Source organism: Sycon ciliatum, chromosome 4, assembly GCF_964019385.1.
Source record: "Sycon ciliatum chromosome 4, ocSycCili1.1, whole genome shotgun sequence".
NCBI lineage: Eukaryota > Metazoa > Porifera > Calcarea > Leucosolenida > Sycettidae > Sycon > Sycon ciliatum.
Window position 1 is genome coordinate 107923 of NC_088646.1, and position 20489 is coordinate 128411.

Below are 20489 nucleotides of genomic sequence, written 5' to 3' on the forward strand. Positions count from 1 at the left end.
TACCACGGTATTTTACTACTTGATATAATTATACTACATGGATGCAGCTAATGGGATTTCGGTCTTTGGCCACTTGGTGGTGGGTCTCTGATCTACTCACCTCCCACCGTTTAGGCGCTGCATCTGCGCCTTTGATCCTAGAGGGTGGTGGCGTTCCCACGGCGGATGAGGAAAACTCGGCTTCCAGCCGAGTCTCACGCGAACCGTGAAATTTATTTATTTATTACACTATGATATGATCATTACAATCATCCGCGCTGCTACAACCATCAGAACACCACAACTCAGTCAGGCAGCTGCAATACCTTCACTGCCACACAAGACCACGGCTATAAAGCTGTTAAAATGTTTTCATTCACGAGTTCACTGAAAATTACTGCTCAAAGTAGCTTGAAAAAAATGATGCGAAGAAAGAAGAAAACATCACGAGTGCAGCCCTAGTTGAACAAGCTCCTGGAAGTTTTGATATTGGGTACGCCTAGTATGCATTTAAACAAACAAACAACACAGAATGAAACAAGCTGGAACAGCAGCTACCAAGCAGCGTAAGTTAGACACCAAACTTTCAGAATAGAAAACAAGATCATCACAGCACGCTAAAAAAACGAAACAGAAAGCTCAAACAACAAGGAAAAGTTTAAAATAAAAAGAGCTCTACAAGCCAGCACAGCAAGAAACAGAAACAGTGCTCCGTAGCAGCTGCAATAGGAGAGGGAGGGGGGGGGGGGGTAGCAATGATGATGGTAGCACATAGAAACTAGATGATGGACATAAACAACAAGACGAAAGTCACCTGAACAGCTCAACAATCAAGTCACATACACAGACACACAGCCAATAACATGGCATAAAAAAGGATCAATCAATATTGGGATCATCAACCCACTGAAAATGTAAATAAAGAACAGAAGTTGAGACCCAGATTACAATACGGCAGCAGCAGAGCATGGCGCAAACAGAGTAGTGAGGGTTTACGTCTATGTACACGTGACAAATGCAGGCCAAGGGAACAAGCCCACACAAGTCCTAAATAAGGGGGGGGGGGGGGCCCAGCTGTAAACCAGGTTGCTAATGGCAATTGCAGCTCAGCATTGTGTACTAAGACATGACACAGTGAAACTAGCAGCGCTCACTGCTTCTAGACAAAAGCATAGAAAAGAACAAACATGCCAAAAGGTAGCTGCATGGAATAGCAACAAACACATTCCTCACCACAGCATGTGGTGAAGCTCTAGACTGTGCCAGCAGCTTGGCCAGCAAAAGCGAATTGTTGAGCAATGGACACATCCTCGGACCTGAACAAAACCGAACAAACGAGAACAGCAATCATTCCGTAAATATTCTAGTCGGAGACAAGATAGCAATTATTGATAGAAACACAACCAATCGACAACCAACGGACACCGATTCGGTTTGACAGAAATGTTTTTCTGTCACCGATGAATTCTGGAGAAAAAACGTTTCTGTCAAACCGAATTGGTGTCTGTTGGTTGTCGATTGGTTGTGTTTCTACCAATAATCATTCCATTGCAATTATTGAAATACAAACGAACAAAACACACAAAAAAACTGGGCCTTAATATTGCATCACATACACACTTTGTTCAAGTATCAAACGATATACCGGAATTATCGTATTTCTGCCAGATATTGTGAAGTTCCATTCAAAACGTTTGAACTTCGTACATATAATTGCATGCACACCTACATACTTGTATAATGTCATCAGCTCAAAAGACAACTTTACAAGTACATACAGTATGCAGTGAGGCATGCGACCGTACTCAAACATCTCATTAGCTCAATGCCCCCTAGATCTACTTGTTCAAGTACTTTTTTCAGAAGACGTGTCGAGTGATCTAAGTCTGAAGGCACTGCCAGTCTACTACATACAATTCCCCAATCAAACACGCTCCAACATTTTACAATCAAAACGTACGGGTGAATATCTGGATTGTGTTTTACACTGAAAATTCACGTGTTAGTCTCTTGATTGTGCCAGTGGTGCATGGTGTGTTCAAATGAAAGCAGTACCTCGCACCCGCAAGTTCAATTGTGAATACATGCAAACGACAATGATGCATCATAACCTCCTTGGACCAAGATCATTCGACCCAGCGCCTTAGGGCGCGTTCCGACTACCGAGAACGCCGTCAAACCACGAATGGCGATAAACCATGAACAAAATTCGCACTAACGTTACTGGTGCAGCTCTCACCGCGCCACCGAGAAGGGATTTTCCCCTACTCGAAGCCTGAGCACCCTTTTTTACTGCCGGAATGCTGTTTCCGCCGCAGCTGCCACAGCAGTAAGGACCTTTCCACCTGCAAAATGCCTGTAATGTCACGTGATTAAATCACCGTGGGAACTTTACAATTCCGTCACTTTTTATAGGTAGTCTGAACGCGCCCTTACTTAGGGACCATCGCAAAAGTTCGCAGAAGCCCCTGAAACGAAGAGCATACGTTTGGGGGGGGGGGGGGGGGAGGGAGTCGGTGTCGAAAATCGCAAACCGGGCTTCAATTCAAAAAAGTATTGACGACATGTAGGAGCTGATATAGATTAGCATGCCATCACAGCCGGCGTAGATCGCTTGTCAGGACGCGTAGTCCATTCATGCAACTGCGCGTGGCGCGTAGCTGGCTGCCTGTACACTGTGTGTAGTCTAGTACCAAGAGTCCATAAAACGCATGGTTTATGGACTCTTGCTAGTACTAGTACTAGCAGGGGTTCATAGGGTTTATGAACCCCTGCTGTGTAGTATATTATAATAATTATTATTATGTGTGAGCATCCAAGTGAAATAATGAAGCCCATATTGTGACTGTCGTTTCGTTTGAGGGGGGAGGGAGGGGGGGGGGGGGGGGGGGGGAGGGGGGTCAGGCCCGAAACTAACGGTCTTCGTTTCGGGGGCTTCTGCGAACTTTTGCGATGGTCCCTAGACACGCAGACGGGTTTTTTTAAATCTACAATGTAGGGGAATTCCCCCATCGCATCAAAGCCCAAACATTTAAAGGGTAAGGCATTCGCCGTGCCCTTGTGGCAGTCTTTGTTCTTAGTGCAAACCAAGATGTCATATAAATCTGGGAGAGGACATGCCACTGATTTCGGAAGGTCTCCTGTTCAACTCAGGTTCATGCCCATACAAATTCTTACAAACTGTTTCCGCTCAGTACTATACTAAAGTACTTCATAAGAATGGACTCGGATGGAGAGCCAAGGATAAATTTATAGAAAAGAAAATAACAACTGCAACAGCAACTGGTGGTGTTAGTGGACATTATAGCGTAACTTGTAGTTCCTTGGTCCTTTTTCTTTACTTCATAAGAATTTGACGATTCGACAAACCACAAGAAAATCATCTGGAATGGGCTACACATTATAGTTCCACTTGGTACTACCTTAGCTACTCCCACTATTTCTTGGATGGAATGGTGCCTGGATCCAGACCCCGTGGTCGCCCCCGTCACAATCGGTTCACCAACATCAAAGACTGGATCAATGAATCGTACAAATCTCTCTCTCTCTCCTCCTCTCTCTCTCTCTCTCTCTCCCTCCCTCCCTCCCTCCCTCCATCCCTCTCCCTCTCTCCCTCTCTCCCTCTCTCCCTCCCTCTCTCTCTCTCTCTCTCTCTCTCTCTCTCTCTCTCTCTCTCTCTCTCTCTCTCTCTCTCTCTCTCTCTCTCTCTCTCTCTCTCTCTCTCTCTCTCTCTCTCTCTCTCTCTCCAAATGGTACACAGTATCGATATTTGAAACTCGGGTATTGAGCCAATAATAAAAGTAGAAAGGAAAAGGACATAATTATTGAAACGTCAGTTTTGTGCCTAGTTGTTGCACTTTCTGCCTGTATACAGTATCTAGTTACAGTGGTGGAGAGTTACTCTTAACTCGTTTCAATAATTATGTCCTTTTCCTTTCTACTTTTAGTATCGATATTTTTTTCTTTTTTTCTGGACATGCCCACACACCCAAACTGTGTATCGATTTTTTTCGAGAAACGAAAAGTCACTCAACCCCCTCCCCCCTAAACGACTAGTTTTCCTTTCTAAATAAGTATCTATATTTATGGATGGCCCCTTAAATAATAATATGGCCACTTGAAAGTACGAAAAATGCAACTTTCGTAACTTCGAGGCCCCAGAAGTACAACAAAATGCATAAGTATCCCCCATAGGAATATCATTTCCGCAGTCCATGCATGCTAGAGAACAACTTAGAACAGAGAAAATAGCTGTTCTTCTGTAAAAGTTTTTTTCACCTCCAAAGTGGATTGAACTTAACTCGGACACTGAGCCAATAAGTATAATTAAAATAGAAGAAATCGTGTACCTACGACAGGGAAATCCGCTAACTCAACAATTTTTACAGATGTCTACTAGTCACAGCCAGGAAAGGAAGATAGTCTGGGAAAGAGACATTGTACCAACACCTGATCAAAACACACAACCTAATTAGGCAGAACACGACTTACCTATCAGTCAGATCAAGAAAGCAACACGGCATGGCTGGATGAAACCAGGATATCGTTGATGGTGCGAGCTTCTGTCACACTGTAGACACACAATGCTTGTTTTCCATTGCTTTCGGATGAGCTGCTGCTTGGCGATCTACAAACCGTCACACGCGCTGCTCCGACATCTCCAACATGCTCTGCAAACATAGCAATGGCTTGAGCCGACCATCCATTACCAACTGGCTTGACATCCGCCAATTGACAGGCAATAGCTTGCATTGGTAGCTCTAGCATGGACGGACTCAAAGGACGAAGTGACGACTTCTCCACAGTATCATTGTTTCCAAAGTCAGTGAATCTTACTTCCCGCCGATTACCGTCGAGTACCTTGGTAACTACAGCTCGATACCAACCACCATCTTCACTGAACTGAGCTGCACAGATGCTGTCCACCGGGCAGTCACCAAGGGATGCCGTGGCACTTGAGTTTGGTGCATCGTTGAATGTGGTATTCATCGTATCCATCAGTGAATTGAGGCTTTGGATGGCGCTCTTGTCTGCCAACTGGACAAAAAAGCAGCTTGGGCTGGCAACATCTGATAGAATGACGTCAAACTCACCGGAAGTTGTCGGCAAACATGACCACTGTGCATCCGATTGAGAAAGAACCTTCGCGCACTCAACAGGAGAAGCAGCTGGAACAGCAATAGTAGAAACTGCATGCTTAGAAGACACAAGGATATCGTTGATGGTGCTTGCATCTTTCATACTGTAGACACACAGGGCTTGTTTTCCATTGCTTTCGGTTGAGCTGCTGTTTGGAGATCTACAAACCGTCACACGTGCTGCTCCGACATCTCCAACATGCTCTGCAAACACAGCGATGGCTTGCGCTGACCATTCACGACCTATTGGCTTGACATCCGCCAATTGACAGACAATAGCTTGCATTGGTAGCTCTAGCATGGACGGACTCAAAGGACGAAGTGACGATTTCTCCACAGTATCATTGTTTCCAAAGTCAGTGAATCTTACTTCCCGCCGATTACCGTCGAGTACCTTGGTAACTACAGCTCGGTACCAACCACCATCTTCACTGAACTGAGCTGCACAGAGGCTGTCCACCGGGCAGTCACCAAGGGATGACGTGGTGCTGGAGTTTGATGCATCGTTGAATGTGGTATTCATCGTATCCATCAATGAATGGAGGCTTTGGATAGTGCCCTTGTCTGCTAACTGGACGTAAAAGCAGCTTGGGTTGGCAATATCTGAGAGAATGATGCCAAATTCACCAGCAGTCGCTGGCAAACACGACCACTGTGCGTCAGATGGAGAAAGAAACCTCGGACGCTCAACAGGAACAGCAGCTTCTTTGACAATAGTTGAAACCGCATGTGTAGAAGACACAAGAATGTCGCTGATGGTTCTTGCTTCAGAAATGCTGTAGACATGCAATGGTTGTATTTCTGATGCGCTGCTATTTGGAGATCTACAAACCGTCACACGTGCTGCTCCAACATCTCCAACATGTTCTTCAAATACAGCAGTGGCTTGAGCCGACCATCCATTACCTATTGGCTTGACATCCGCCAATTGACAGGCAATAGCTTGCATTGGTAGCTCTAGCATGGACGGATTCAAGGGACGAAGTGACGACTTCTCCACAGCATCATTGTTTCCAAAGTCAGTGAATCTTACTTCCCGCCGATTACCGTCGAGTACCTTGGTAACTACAGCTCGATACCAACCACCATCTTCACTGAACTGAGCTGCACAGATGCTGTTCACCGGGCAGTCACCAAGGGATGACGTGGTGCTCGAGTTTGATGCATCGTTGAATGTGGTGTTCATAGTATCCATCAGTGAATTGAGGCTTTGGATAGTGCTCTTGTCTGCCAACTGGACATAAAAGCAGCTTGGGCTGGCAACATCTGATAGAATGACATCAAACCCACCGGAAGTTGTCGGCAAACATGACCACTGTGCGTCCGATTGAGAAAGAACCTTCGCGCACTCAACAGGAGAAGCAGCTGGAACAGCAATAGTAGAAACTGCATGCTTAGAAGACACAAGGATATCGTTGATGGTGCGAGCTTCTGTCACACTGTAGACACACAATGCTTGTTGTCCATTGCTTTCGGATGAGCTGCTGTTTGGAGATCTACAAACCGTTACACGCGCTGCTCCGACATCTCCAACATGCTTTGCAAACATAGCGATAGCTTGCGCTGACCATTCACTACTTATTGGCTTGACATCCGCCAATTGACAGGCAATAGCTTGCATTGGTAGCTCTAGCATGGACGGACTCAAAGGACGAAGTGACGACTTCTCCACAGTATCATTGTTTCCAAAGTCAGTGAATCTTACTTCCCGCCGATTACCGTCGAGTACCTTGGTAACTACAGCTCGATACCAACCACCATCTTCACTGAACTGAGCTGCACAGATGCTGTCCACCGGGCAGTCACCAAGGGATGACGTGGCGCTTGAGTTTGATGCATCGTTGAATGTGGTGTTCATAGTACCCATCAGTGAATTGAGGCTTTGGATAGTGCTCTTGTCTGCCAACTGGACATAAAAGCAGCTTGGGCTGGCAATATCTGACAGAATGACGTCCAATTCACCAGCAGTTGTTGGCAAAAACGACCACTGTGCGTCAGATTGAGAAAGAACCTTCAGGGACTCAACAGGAGCAGCAGCTGGAACAGCAATAGTAGAAACTGCATGCTTAGAAGACACAAGGATATCGTTGATGGTGCTTGCATCTTTCATACTGTAGACACACAGGGCTTGTTTTCCATTGCTTTCGGTTGAGCTGCTGTTTGGAGATCTACAAACCGTCACACGTGCTGCTCCGACATCTCCAACATGCTCTGCAAACATAGCGATGGCTTGCGCTGACCATTCACTACCTATTGGCTTGACATCCGCCAATTGACAGGCAATAGCTTGCATTGGTAGCTCTAGCATGGACGGACTCAAAGGACGAAGTGACGACTTCTCCACAGTATCATTGTTTCCAAAGTCAGTGAATCTTACTTCCCGCCGATTACCGTCGAGTACCTTGGTAACTACAGCTCGATACCAACCACCATCTTCACTGAACTGAGCTGCACAGATGCTGTCCACTGGGCAGTCACCAAGAGATAGCGTGGCGTTTGAGTTTGATGCATCGTTGAACGTGGTGTTCATCACATCCACTAGCGAATGAAGACTTTGGATAGCGTTCTTCTCTGCAACCTGGACGTAGAAACAGCTGGGGTTGGCGATATCTGATAGAATGACGTCAAATTCACCGGAAGTTGTCGGCAAACATGACCACTGTGCGTCCGATTGAGAAAGAACCTTCGTGCACTCAACAGGAGAAGCAGCTGGAACAGCAATAGTAGAAACTGCATGCTTAGAAGACACAAGGATATCGTTGATGGTGCGAGCTTCTGTCACACTGTAGACACACAATGCTTGTTGTCCATTGCTTCCGGATGAGTTGCTGTTTGGAGATCTACAAACCGTCACACGCGCTGCTCCGACATCTCCAACATGCTCTGCAAACATAGCGATGGCTTGCGCTGACCATTCACTACCTATTGCCTTGACATCCGCCAATTGACAGGCAATAGCTTGCATCGGTAGCTCTAGCATGGTCGGACTCAAAGGACGAAGTGACGACTTCTCCACAGTATCATTGTTTCCAAAGTCAGTGAATCTTACTTCCCGCCGATTACCGTCGAGTACCTTGGTAACTACAGCTCGATACCAACCACCATCTTCACTGAACTGAGCTGCACAGATGCTGTCCACCGGGGAGTCACCAAGGGATGGCGTGGCGCTTGAGCTTGACGCATCGTTGAATGTGGTATTCATCATATCCATCAGTGAATGGAGGCTTTGGATAGTGCTCTTGTCTGCCAACTGGACAAAAAAGCAGCTTGGGCTGGCAATATCTGATAGAATGACGTCAAATTCACCGGAAGTTGTCGGCAAACATGACCACTGTGCATCCGATTGAGAAAGAACCTTCGCGCACTCAACAGGAGAAGCAGCTGGAACAGCAATAGTAGAAACTGCATGCTTAGAAGACACAAGGATATCGTTGATGGTGCGAGCTTCTGTCACGCTGTAGACGCACAATGCTTGTTGTCCATTGCTTTCAGATGAGCTGCTGCTTGGCGATCTACAAACCGTCACACGCGCTGCTCCAACATCTCCAACATGCTCTGCAAACATAGCGATGGCTTGCGCTGACCATTCACTACCTATTGGCTTGACATCCGCCAATTGACAGGCAATAGCTTGCATTGGTAGCTCTAGCATGGCCGGACTCAAAGGACGAAGTGATGACTTCTCAACTGTGTCATTGTTTCCAAAGTCAGTGAATCTCACTTCCCGTCGATTACCGTCGAGTACCTTGGTAACTACAGCTCGATACCAACCACCATCTTCACTGAACTGAGCTGCACAGATGCTGTCCACCGGGCAGTCACCAAGGGATGACGTGGCGCTTGAGTTTGATGCATCGTTGAATGTGGTGTTCATAGTATCCATCAGTGAATTGAGGCTTTGGATAGTGCTCTTGTCTGCCAACTGGACATAAAAGCAGCTTGGGCTGGCAATATCTGACAGAATGACGTCCAATTCACCAGCAGTTGTTGGCAAAAACGACCACTGTGCGTCAGATTGAGAAAGAACCTTCAGGGACTCAACAGGAGCAGCAGCTGGAACAGCAATAGTAGAAACTGCATGCTTAGAAGACACAAGGATATCGTTGATGGTGCTTGCATCTTTCATACTGTAGACACACAGGGCTTGTTTTCCATTGCTTTCGGATGAGCTGCTGTTTGGAGATCTACAAACCGTCACACGCGCTGCTCCGACATTTCCAACATGCTCTGCAAACATCGCGATGGCTTGCGCTGACCATTCACTACCTATTGGCTTGACATCCGCCAATTGACAGGCAATAGCTTGCATTGGTAGCTCTAGCATGGACGGACTCAAAGGACGAAGTGACGACTTCTCCACAGTATCATTGTTTCCAAAGTCAGTGAATCTTACTTCCCGCCGATTACCGTCGAGTACCTTGGTAACTACAGCTCGATACCAACCACCATCTTCACTGAACTGAGCTGCACAGATGCTGTCCACCGGGCAGTCACCAAGAGATGGCGTGGCGCTTGGGTTTGATGCATCGTTGAACGTGGTGTTCATCACATCCACTAGCGAATGAAGACTTTGGATAGCGTTCTTCTCTGCAACCTGGACGTAGAAACAACTGGGGTTGGCGATATCTGATAGAATGACGTCAAATTCACCGGAAGTAGTCGGCAAACATGACCACTGTGCGTCAGATGGTGTGATCATGTCAGGACTGGCAGTAGTAATAGTAGATGGAGATGATGGAACTGATGCACCACACGGTCCTAATCTTTCACCCGGGCGATCTGCAATGGACAGCGACAAGCCTTCAGTCGCAATGTCATTGGACGTGTGATGGTCTGTACTGAGCATAGCGGCAGTGGTCTTGGTTGGCTGCGAGGTATCGTGCGGCTTGCGTAGCGGCTCATAACAGATTGCATGTCCAGAAGCAATGAGCTCAGACACTACATTCTTACCACTGCACTCTACTTGTACACTGTATACATTCTCGTTGATAGCTGTGCAAACACACGACAGCTCCGTGTCCATTATCAGATCATTGAAAGCTGCAGTTGCATCAGCTGACCACTTGGTGCCAAACACAGGCTGGCACGCATCCAGAGTGCACTGCACACCCTGAATAGGTAGCTTCAAATACTCTGGCTGTAGAGGACGAAGCTGAGAAACTGATGTAGTTTCAGAGTTGCCAAAGTCCATAAACGTCACCTCTGCTACATCATCAGCAGTACAGTTGACTTTTGCACGATACCAGTTCAGGTCAGCCGAGAATTGGCAAGCAACCATCTCTCCAGTGCATGGCTGATGAGGGGAAGGGTACGCAGGAGGATCTGCCATCAAGTCCAGAAGATCTGCCAACTCTGTGAATCTTGCAGCACATGTCAACCAAAAACTACCCGGAGACTTCACTGCTGTAGAGACGCAGACCACAGGTTTGCCCACGGGCAACTTGAAACAGGACAGATCTTTGAGAAAAAGTCTCTTGCTGTCTGCTGGTGGGACAGACCTTGCGGGACAATGGGTGGAACTATAGGCGGCAGCTGGTGTATTGCCACTTGAGACGAGATCAACACCAGCAGGAGCAGCAGCAACTGGAGTACGAGAAGCAGTTGCAGCAACAGCCTCGGCGGCAGACTGGGTGTTGGCAGAAAACACATCTTCAACAGAGTGCGACACTGATACTGATGGAGTGCTCTTATCAATAGGAGGCATTTCACCCGGCTTGTACACAGCCACTCGACGCTTCACGAACTCGTTATTTAGCAGGATACTGCCAGAGAGTGAACGATTGTACAACTCAATGACATGCTCCTGGCTAGAGCTAGAAGCAGGCTTGACAAGGTACGCTGCAAGGGTGTCCACTTGCTGCAGTATCTCCCTGGTTTTCTGCGACCACGAGACAGCTCCTTCAGCTGGTTGAATAGCTGACAGAGAACAGCGGACAGCTTGAAATGGCAGGATTCCAAATTCATGCTTCAGGGGTCGAAGGTCATTTACAGGAACACTTGCTGTGTTACCATAATCGACAAACATCACTTGATATGTTTGGGCTGACTCTTGCTTCTCAACGCGGACCCGGTAGAATAGCTCATCATTGCCATAGCGTGCAGAACATACAGCATCAACAGCCGGGATGTACGATGAGCGGTCTGACATATGAATTGCAGCATTGATGTTGGCATTGAGACGAGCTAAGCGGCTGCTTTGGTCATGATTCGTGACGTGGACATAGATGTCGGAGCAGTCATCCCGGATACAAGAGAGCTGAACTTGTGTCCGTCCAGCTGGCAAGATGATACACTGGAAGCCTTGAGACACTGGCATAGTTGATGGAGTGTCAACATGTCTCCCTTGAAGACGTGCTGGAGAGAAGCCAGGAATGCCAGTGCTGGTTGCTGCAAATGGTACCAGTGGAGTGGACGAGGAGCTGCTGCTGCTGCTCTTGTACTGCGTTGAACTACTTTCTACACGACGTGTGTCAGATGTGCTGCTACCATTCACCATTACCCATCCCTCATCCAAAGAGGTGTTAGCTTTTCCGACACTGGGAGATGCGCGCTCAAACGAACGATGACTGTCTGCAGGGAGAATCGGTGATGCTGATTTCCCCACAGGGGATACGGCAGTAGGCAAAGAAGCAGGTGACGCAGGGCCTTGCTGCTGTTGCTGCTGCTGTTGCCTGCTAGGAGATAGAGGTGTTGCGGTGGCAGATACAGCTAGACCAGCACATAAGTATTTATGCTTTGACCAATCAGCACTCTGGCACTCTGCACTGCAGTACGGAGATTTACATTTTGAACATCGATGCTTTCCCGGCTTACTGCAGGACGGATGCTGACACACCGTAGGAGATTGCAATGGCGTGGAAGATGTCGTAGGTGTCAACGATTGCGTTGCTGTCGAAGACTGTGTTGGTGTCTGCACATTAGACGCTGGTTTATCTCGCTTCTTCGCACTGACTTCAACTCGCAATGAATAGCCATCTTTGGGGACACGGTTTAGATTCGTCATACACTTGTCGACATCAGTCTGTGATGCTACAGCCACAAACCTACAATACAGAACACACAAACACAGCATACAACAAGAAGGCAATTAACACCAACTTCAATAAAGCAACACGAGAGGCTCTGAGGCATCACAGCTTAAACAAGAATCGCATTAAAAAAGATAGCTAAATACGTCTTGCTGACATTCTTAGTTCTTGCAATTTATAGAAGTTGTCCACAAATATCCACATTTTTCCAGAGATGATATTCTTTCATTTGGGGGGAGGGAAGACATCAGGAGCTATTTGGCTTGCTTTGTGAAAACGTCCATCTGTAGATGTTATGGAGGAACTGTGCAATTGTCCACACACTTGGACAGGGGATGAGATGGGGAGAGATGAAAAAATATCAGCATTTATGCATAGCCCCCTTGGTGCAATAAATAGTGAGGTTCGGCTTTTAACCCTTTGAGGACCGAGGACGAATTAACTCGTCCAAAAAAGTTAAGCTATATTTCCCGAGAACGAGTATACTTGGCCTGATAGTGCATACATTCGCACAGTGCATATACACCACAGTGCATACATTCGCACAGTGCATATACACCAGTGTTCAAATTATCGAAACTCTGGTGTCCTTTCTCCGATCATCGCAAATGCTAGCTCGTTGGAAAGCTGAGAAAACAAGCTTTTCAGTGATATGTCGTTGATATAGCATGGCGTGGATTCAAGGAGCGCCGAAGAGCGAAACATAAATACGCTCGAACTTTTTGACAAAATAATTGCGTGCGCAGTGATCTGCATCTATCAGTATAACTCAAACGGGAACTTCCCCTATGAGTCATCGTTGAACGGTGCACGCGAAGTAGAGCCCAAAGGATTCGCTTGAACTGCACAAATCTGGAGAATTTTGAATTGTTGTTCTGCGTTGAGTAAAATTCCAGGACCGAAGAAAATTGTCGAGGTGGGCACAGTATCTCACTTAGGCGCAATAGGGCAGCTCTCAAATGGCATGACGGCGATTTTATTGCTCCTGCTGCACATCTAGTTCTATGATTTGGAGAGAGGAGATCTGAAGCTTGCTGATGAGACCAAGATGAAGACATTCTGCCACTGGTGAGTGAAATGATAAAATTTTGCAGCTACGCACTCGTCACCGTGTGCCCTGGCGGGAATACGTGGAATCAGTAATCTGAAAGGGTCAAGACATGAAGGGAAGCGCAACGATTTGAGTACTCCCATTCAACAATTCCATGTTCCGCATCTAAGACGTTCTGCTCTACGTTCACACAAAGAAATCATGTGATATGTGTACTAGGAATTTCATACTCCAAATGCGGCAGTTCTCCGAAAGTCTGCTACCAATTCCGGGGTGGTACGCACAAAATCGACGCACATCTTTGCTTGTGCAACAACATAGGGATCCTCTTCTCTGCATAGAAATTAACGATAGCTTTATTTGCCCTACTAGTATACCTTAATGCAAGAGTACATAACCCCCCCCCCCCCCCCCCCCCCAGAGTGTGCAACTCCCACATACCCTGCTGTGCTGTCCCGACAGAATTTCAAGTTGACGTCATTATTTATGATGCAATGCTCCTTGCACCAGTGATTTACAACATGTGTACGGGTGTCAACGCATCACACGTTTTTCTTTGCAATAATTTGTACAGGATCAGATAGGCTTTGGTCCACCACAGGTTTCGGATTCGTCTGATAACCCGTGTCCAGTGCGCATTGCATCATGAAAACGACGTCAACTTGAAATTCTGTCGGGACAGCACCCATAGTCGAGTTGCACACTCTGGGAGGTTATGTACTCTTGCTTAGTGTTCAAATGGTCGAGTGTTGTGGGGATTCATCAACATGGGAATACGGAAGTTGTGCAAAGTGGGACGCCGGTACAACACAGAGTGTGAAACATTACAGGGGGGGGTATGTCCACCAGCAGCGGTGTCCAGAGTGAAATAGATTGTTTTCTTAGAAACTCCCTCAGTATTAGACATGGATCCCGGAGCTATTTACGGATGCTTACCCATAGGTAACACGCGATTCTCGATCCTTTGGTGACACAACGTTGCAGCGAGCTACAGTCGCATGCTCAGCAAACACTTCGGCTAACTTCTCCTGAAGAACGCAGGCATCAAGAAAGGAACAGGACAGCAGGACAGTACTTTCAACTTGAAAGCAGATGCACCGTGGACACTCAAACAACCAATCACATTTTAGCAAGCAAGGCCCAATGTCACACCAAAACACATATCCGTTAACTTCTGCAAAACAAACTACAGTCATACTCAACGACATCCGACTTCTTGAATTAGCAGCGCACTAGCACAACCCAGTGATTGCAATGGGGAGAGCTGCACACCCACAAGTGCTAACTGATTTACAAGACCAGATTGTACTGAGGCCACAATACATGTACTACTTCGAGTACTATGTTGTTAGTTCTCATGTATTCCGTAGCCAAGTGAAAATGTGTGGCCTGTGGCACAGGGGCAAGAACCCCTGGCTAACCTCAGTGCCTGCAAATTAGATGGGCAGTATTATAAAAGACACTACTTCATGTTGCAAACCATGGCAATTCCACATAGGCTACAACACACAAAAAATACTGGGCTAATGGACACAGAACTGTTGATTACAATTATAAAAGAAGTCGAGAAAAATTATCATAAACAAGGTACTGCTTTTCTAGCTACATGAAAGTACATTGCACTGGGGCTCAAAAAAAGGGAGTTGATGGAATGCAGGAAAGCAGGTTGTTAGTCGTGTAGCAGTGCATCACTGAGCCGATATTGCACAATGCCATCCCAAACAAGCATAATGGCCATGCGCTGGCATATACAGTCATTCTGCTATTGCCTGGCGGGTAGAGACAGCATTCAAAGTTTCATTACGCCCCAAATGAAGAAAAAAACACAACACACCTATGGTAGACAGGATAAAGCTGCACAACCGCAATTCGCAAGTCGCATGCAAGCACACAGAGTCAGCACAAGCATGCACGGTACATACATAGCATAAAGCCTAGTTCACATTCGACGGGGCGCGACGGGACGCGACTTAAGGATCGACGGGAAGCGACGGGACGGTCTGACGGCGTCCAATGTGAACACCAGGAACGGGAACGCAACCGTACTACCGTACAGATCGGGAAGCGACGGGAAGAGTTGGATCGATCCAACTTTTCATACCGTAGACGGGCGTAGACGGGGACGCAAGCGTACAAAACGGCTGCAATTCGAGTGTGAACATGAGACGGCGTCGTGCGCCGACTGCTCCCGATTCGTACTTGGAAATTTTAGCATTTCGAACACTGCGCTTCCCATGATAACTCAGAGAATGGCTAGCACGACTTGAGTTGAATTTTAGCAACATAAGATCTCATGTCACATATTGTATTTAGGGATAGTTCAGAAGCGTGACAGACGAACTATTCTATCATTTCCTGGGGCTATTATTTGAATGCCGCAACTTTCAGGGCTAATTATTTGATCTTCATGAAAAACTGGTATTGTGAACTTGATTCCGCTTCTTTCAAGGAGAAATAATTGAAAAGAAGTCCCGAAAAACGAGAAATTAGGTCCAAAAGTCACCCCGTCACGGACCGTGCCTTATGACTCGCGCCGTTCGACGTTGAACGTCGCAACGACTGCTGCATGTCGTGTCGTACGAATCGTACAGGATTTTACAGCTCACCCCAGCCCTCCCGACAAGCCCTTACGTCGGCGTTGCGTCGAATGTGAACTAGGCTTAAGGCTGCGGTACACACGGTACACACGCACACATAATACATGTTACATACACACATGACCTGCACCGTACCTTGCCCCATGCTGTTGGTACATTACCAACAAACAGATCATGAGTTCCAGAGCTTGCAGTACTGCACAGCGACAACATGTACATATACCGGTATTATAGCCATGACAAAAGAAAAAGGCAAGACGAACACTGGGTGTAAGGTGCTGGTTTTCTGCTGCTCTGAAATACAGCTTTTGTTATGCACGGCTATGGGTATATACAGTCCAGCAAGATGTGTGTCGAAGAATGTGCTAAAAGACAGCAGCCAGATAGGCTCATAGCGGGGGAAATAGAATGTCCCAGCCTGACACCTGGAAACGATGCTCTTGGGCGCACGATTCCATTGCAGGCAATTTGACCCAAGGGGAAGGGAGGAGGGGGGGGGGGGGGGAGGAGAGAGACAGGGGAGGAGGAGAGAGACAGGGGAGGAGAGAGACAGGGGAGGAGGAGAGAGACAGGGGAGGAGGAGAGAGACAGGGGAGGAGGAGAGAGACAGGGGAGGAGGAGAGAGACAGGGGAGGGAGTCTCCATGAATGTCAATAATCTACCACTGCAGTTCTTCGCACACTGCACCCAAACTACCGAAAATGAATGTCTCGATCATCTCATTTGCTTGACTGTCTGCTTTAACCCTTTGGAGTCCGTAACTTTTTTGCTTCCGCAGAATTTGTGGCAGTCACGAAAATGCGCACTCCATTTCCAACATAACTTTGGTTCTACTTCACCGATTTTGAAGATCTTGGGCTCGTTGGAAAGCTCTTGATGAGAGATATACAATGAGCCCAAACTCGCAAAGAGAACTATTCATTGTCCGCCACAACGCGCCCCTAATGCGAGTCCAGCTCCAGATCTGAGACGAAATCGGTCTCCTGTAGCCATTTCACTGAATCTAGCTCGGAAATGTTCAAATTTTTTCGAGTAGAAGCTTACCTTGCCGTGACTTCGCGCCGCGCCGGTCCTGGCACGTGCCGCCTGTCATGAAGCTGGGAAAATCCCTTTTTTTCACGCACTGCTGACTCGCAGCACGCAGCGCAGAACTTTCGAACTGTTTGATCGCTCGCCGCTCAATCAAATTTCATCACAGAGACTTCGGACCTGTTCGAGGCGATAGCTGAGAGTTTTCTCTACCATCTAGACCCTTCGATTGTTGAATTTGGTCAAGATTTGGCCGAGAACCGAAAGTTTGACTGCGCCCACATGCATACAAAATGCCCATGGTTCGAAATCGAACCATGGACTCCAAAGGGTTAAAATATTGAATAGTCGCAGCTGGGATGACAACTACAAGTACATCACAGCTCAATGGTTAGAGCATCGCTGGCCTATAGCGAATGCCCCTGGTTCAATGGTTAGAGCATCGCTGGCCTATCGCCAATGTCCCTGGTTCAATGGTTAGAGCATTGCTGGCCTATAGCGAATGTCCCTGGTTTGCATCCTGGTGGTGACAGTTAATTTGTTCTTCAGACTTTCCATTTTCAGTCCCTCAGACTTATGAACATTGTCTTTAGGAATAACTAACGATGAGACAGACTACATACATGTACACGTGACGATATGGAAGTGCCTCTGCGCAGGGGCCTTTGAGATGAAAGTTCCATTCGGGTTAACCGTTTTGGCACATTTTTTATCCGTAGAGCAGAGCGTGAGCGGCCAAATCTCACAAATATTCGAAACTCGGAAGTTCAGCCAACAATACAATTACAGTAGTATGTCAGCTATCTGACACCCTCGCACCGCGCCATGTTGGTAAAGTGAATATTCCGCATAACAATAAAGCAATGCACGCTGCCGGAAAACCTGCATGTCGGATGACTGATCGCCGGATACTAGTAAGTGACAGCAAGAGTTCATAACCCCCAAGAGAGTGCAACTCTTGATCAGTCCCCGTATTTTTTTATTTTTTTTTAATTGATTTTTATTTCACGGATCCTCCAGAGGCAAATAGATGCCTATCGAAGGGAGTCTCCTAAGTAAGTATGGAAAATGAGAAAGTATGTTCGTAAGGGAGAAGAGGTAGAGGATACATTAGTACAAAAGAAGTATGGATGCCCGCTCGGCGTAATTCCTTCATTGCGTCATTTTTGGTGCAGTGCGATGAGTCATGCCGATGCATTCTTCTATAATTTACAGTCAAACCGGGATGCTTCCTCAGGGTAAACTGCCTAACCTGCCTAAACTGCGATTCTGATCTGAGTGATAAGAAGTAAAACAAAGCGCACGATCCTATTTATAAAAGACAAATTATTTTTTCGATGCCAATGGTGACTCTTCATCACCTTCTTCTTTCGCCAGTGTCGCCAGTGCAGTCAGCCTCTTCAAAAACTATTTCTTCCCCGGGCGCTCGGCACATTGCCGGTGCTTTGCTCAGAGATAATTTCAAATGATCGAGGAAATAAGAATGCGTCGAAGGAGCATTTCTCGGCTGAGTTGCACAGCTATCAGAATGATTATCCTGGACGCCAATGCAATATTTTTTAACAGTGTCCTCACTTCTTCCTGTCACGATGTCCATGGATTCTTGGAGATCGAGAAAGAGTTTGTTTTTGAGAAAGTACGACTTGTACGTCTGAAAAGCTTCGAAATGTCGAGGCTACAGCCTGGAGTTAGGAGCAGTTCCGGGTATAGTTTCCAGAAATCGCAAGGAACCCAAATTTACCTCGGATGACAAGTTGCGCATGACATAATGTAGGAATTTCGCCGAGCGCTGGGTGAATGCCAGTTGCACACTCTTGGGGGTTATGAACTCGAGTCTTGGTGACACACTACAGTAATTCAAAGACAAAATTGACACATGGAGGGTGGGTTTTGTGTAGCGCTGAGTCGGGTTGCATTCTTTTCGGGTATCGGGTTCGGGTAGAACACCATGACATCACTGGAGAAAAACCCGAGAAGTAATTTTTTTCAATGTCGCCATTTTGGTTGTCCCGGAGATGCAGCTTGGCTTGCCACAACGCGAAGCCGAATCAAACTCTGCGCCCGCGTAGCTTTGCAACGTGTGGCCAACGCTTTCGTCACGTACCGTATTTTTCGGAGTATAGTGCGCACCTTTGTATACTGTAAGACATGTATTTATAACGAGGAAGCAAATCTAACGTTTTAACGGATGACATTTCTTCGTTATAATAAGATCCGTTGAGGCCGTACTGCTTCATATATGCTGTGTGTGGATATGGCAGAATACTGCTAGATCGTTAACATATCTTCTCGTTAACCTATGAATTTTGGACAATCGTTAAATTTGCGACTCGTTATAATAACATGTCTTACAGTAACGCGCACCCCCAATCTTCATTGGGGGTGCGCACTTCAATCTTCATTGGGGGTGCGCACTTCAATCTTCATTGGGGGTGCGCACTTCAATCTTCATTGAAGTATATGCATTTCATATTCGGAGCATAGTGCGCACCTGCGATTTAGGGCCTAAAATAGCACATATAAAGTGCACACTATACTACGGAAAATACGGTAGGCGTACGCGTTACTTGTAGCCGAACCTCTCAATTCTGTTCCCATCTGCCCGAGGTCCTCACGGGGTAGCACGGGTACCCGACTAGTTTTGTGCCTACTTTTTGCACTGACTATGATATTATCGAGTTACAGTGGTGGACAGTTACTCCAAACCCGTATCCTCATGTGTCCATTACTCCATTTCCTTATTACCTCAATACTATCCACAAATTCAATACCAACACAATAATACTGATAAACTGCTGCTCACAAACTGATATCGAAAATAACATGTGAGAGCTGTTCGTGACATGATGAATGGATTATATACATGTTAATACCCAACTAATGCTATGTCACCTCGTTCTATGACGGCCAAAAGAGCTAGAGTCGAACATGCGCCAGCATTTCTACAACTTCCCAATTATTCGGAGGCAAAATTATCGCTACTCACCTCAAACCAAAAGACATTGTTCGAGGACGAACGGTTGACAACTCTCCGTTCCCTTGCAGACAATTAGCTTCTCCAATCACAACGCATTTCTCTATGTCACACTACCCACGGAAACGTAAGGACCTGGTACTTCTTGAACCAATGGGAACTGTTACTTGTGAAATTGAAAGAAGTGAAAACACCCTGAGAAAACATTTGTGTACGAGTTATTACATGCACCGCACAGTTCAGGCACATGGAGAAGGTACTCAGACCCAGATGACCAAGCCGGAAAACATGGATTATTTTGTATACAACTCTGTCGTACAAACTAATGGGCGGTACGACATTTTCACCATCATGTACTATTTTCTTGTACATTCCCATTTTGAATGCACAGATGCACGAAATCCCGTAGAATCTCGTAGAATCCCGTAGACCCGGTCACCCGGTTGAGTACCGTATTATCTCCAATATAAGCACAGTCTCCAATAATATTATTAATAGCACGTCTTCACAGCCATTTCAGCTCATTTTCTCTCGGTACTAAGCTTTTGACCTTGCACTTGTGTTTATTTTGCCTGTACAAGAGGCTTGGAACTACCGGTATAATAGCACGTCTCCAATAATAGAACACCTTGGGGCGGCATTCAAAAAATACAGTGCTCAGTCTCCATTATTATAAGCATAATTATCTGTACC

At 46.5% G+C, this 20489-nt stretch overlaps 1 protein-coding gene across 1 annotated transcript; it reads right to left on the reverse strand.

The window, feature by feature from the left end:
* Positions 1–332: 332 nt before the first annotated feature.
* LOC135813740 (uncharacterized) lies at positions 333–20032 on the reverse strand. The gene is made up of 5 exons (XM_065326748.1): positions 19809–20032; positions 15929–15989; positions 14133–14224; positions 4471–12160; positions 333–1295 (listed from the first exon to the last, which is right to left on the reverse strand). Exons 1-4 carry the CDS (start codon positions 19823–19825, stop codon positions 4483–4485), a joined length of 7848 nt encoding a protein of 2615 aa, XP_065182820.1. The 5' UTR covers positions 19826–20032; the 3' UTR covers positions 333–1295; positions 4471–4482.
* Positions 20033–20489: the final 457 nt, after the last annotated feature.

Coding starts and splice junctions, on each gene's coding strand:
- LOC135813740 (XM_065326748.1), bottom strand. Junction 14,225..15,928: donor TACCAACAGCATGGGGCAAG/GTACGGTGCAGG, acceptor TGCGTTCTTCAG/GAGAAGTTAGCCGAAGTGTT. Junction 12,161..14,132: donor GAATCGCGTGTTACCTATGG/GTAAGCATCCGT, acceptor TCTGTATTGTAG/GTTTGTGGCTGTAGCATCAC.